This window comes from Phytophthora parasitica (genome assembly GCF_000247585.1).
Source record: "Phytophthora parasitica INRA-310 unplaced genomic scaffold supercont2.20, whole genome shotgun sequence".
Classification (NCBI taxonomy): Eukaryota; Oomycota; class Peronosporomycetes; order Peronosporales; family Peronosporaceae; genus Phytophthora; species Phytophthora nicotianae.
In genome coordinates, this window is record NW_008649006.1 from 368,949 (window position 1) to 370,884 (window position 1,936).

The following is a 1,936-nucleotide window of genomic DNA, read 5'->3' on the forward strand; positions in this document are numbered from 1 at the left end:
TACGTACTTAAAGCATTCGGTACATGTATTATCATGTTTTTTTTTTTTTTATATCTTACAAGTTTTAGACGATTAATGCCATCGGCTGCAATTCGTGTATTAACAAGTTCCCTTGTTTAAGGCCGATAGCTAGATTTTGATGGCTTATCACGCATATTTATGCTAGTTTCCACCCAACACTTTTTCAGTATTGCTTACACGCGAAGGCACGCAACGCAGAAACTAAGCTAGGGCTGAAGGCCCGCGGCTAGCCAAGTAAGACCATAATCGTTAAGACTAGAACAATAACAGTCAGCATTATTAAAAACTGCTTGACCAACATTACTTCTTGGTGAGGGAGCGCCGAACAACACTAGAATCGTTTTGTTGCTATTTCTAAATCCAACGCCATACCGAAGTTGGTCATTAGCACGCCTTACCCTCGGAGCCATCCCGCGGGATGTACCTGCTTTGCTGGCGATAAGGCCATGTTCGACACGTGTAAAGCCAAATTTGCCGAATGGGGCAATGAATCGCGCGCTCAACTGGCAAAGCTGGCAGCCAAATCTGACGCAACGTGGAAGATCGTTAACAGCCATTACAGTCCCTACGATCACTACGCTGAGCCTGGTATGAAAAAGTGGTTTGATACTCTGAAAAACTCTGGCGTTCGAGCCTTTCTACACGGCCACACTCATGCTGAGAAGCACGACTATGCAAAGTCTATTGGGGTCCACTTCGTCGAAAATGGTGCTGGTGGTGGCCGACAATCTGGCAAAGTGAGTACTATTCAGCCTTATGCAGCCGGTCTTGTGAAGAACGAATGGTCGTACACTATTGGTGAGTACGGTTTCTTCTCGCTGCAGGCGTCGAAGGATTGGATGAAGCTTCAATATCACACATCGGACAACAAGTGGAAGTTCACCGAGAAATGGGAGGACACGACGATTGGCGGTGTAGCGACCAAGCACTGCTGGTACATTCCGGCTGATGGCTCAGAGGGCAAGGCGTGCTAGGGATGTATACCCTCACGCTCCGCTTGCATACATGTTTTTCTTATCGGATGCGAAGGTGTTAGATAATGGGAACTAATGCGAACATAAAAAACGTAGAAATCTGCAACCTGCAGTAATTAACAATCAATTACGCAGTTGTAAATGCATCTGAAAGTGCTGATACACATACAAACCATTAGCACGCTTTGCCTTCTGTGCCATCGGCGGGAATGTACCAACAGTGCTTGGTCGCCACTCCACCGATTGTCGTGTTAGCGAACTTCTCCGTGAAGGTCCACTTGTTGTCAGTCGTATGGTATTGCAGCTTGAGCCACTCTTTCGAAGCTTCCAACGAGAAAAACCCGTACTCATCGCCCGTGTACGACCACTTATTCTTCACGTAATTGGTCGCAAATGGCGGAAGGCCACTCGCAGACTCTTTCTGGATACCACCCCCAGCACCATTCTCCACAAAGTGAATACCCAGGGATTCCGAGTAATCGTGTTTTTCACCGTGAGTGTGGCCATAGAGGAATGCCTGAATGCCAGAGTCCCGTAGAACGTCAAACCACTTGTTCATTCCGGCCTCGGCGTAGTGGTCATACGGTCCATAGTGGCTGTTGACAATCTTCCACGTCGCGTTCGACTGCTTCACCTTCTCTGCTAGTTGCTTACGCGAATTTTGTCCCCACTTTGCGAACTTATCGTAGCAGGCATCATACATGGCCGTATCTCCTCCACAGCAGTAATCGTCTCCTCGAACGACGCTGTTGCAACCCTTACTGTCACCGTTAGAGTAGCCGTAACACTGACAGCAGATGAGGTGGGCTCCGTGAACATCAGCATCATTGGTTTCCACATTGAAGATGTCAATGCTAACACCCGTGGCCGGGTCCTCGATACGATGCACGTAGAAGTGGTCGTCCACAAACGGATGCGTTCATGTCATTATTTTACAGAGC

General features: G+C 47.9%; 2 protein-coding genes across 2 annotated transcripts; one reads left to right on the forward strand and one right to left on the reverse strand.

Moving 5' to 3' along the window:
* Positions 1-467: 467 nt before the first annotated feature.
* Positions 468-995, forward strand: PPTG_10050 (hypothetical protein; the record flags this gene model as incomplete). Its single annotated transcript, XM_008905290.1, has 1 exon — positions 468-995. The coding sequence occupies one exon, from the start codon at positions 468-470 to the stop codon at positions 993-995; it is 528 nt and encodes a 175-aa protein (XP_008903538.1).
* Positions 996-1,170: 175 nt separating this feature from the next.
* Positions 1,171-1,835, reverse strand: PPTG_10051 (hypothetical protein; the record flags this gene model as incomplete). Its single annotated transcript, XM_008905291.1, has 2 exons — positions 1,171-1,674; positions 1,758-1,835. 2 exons carry the CDS (start codon positions 1,833-1,835, stop codon positions 1,171-1,173), a joined length of 582 nt encoding a protein of 193 aa, XP_008903539.1.
* Positions 1,836-1,936: the final 101 nt, after the last annotated feature.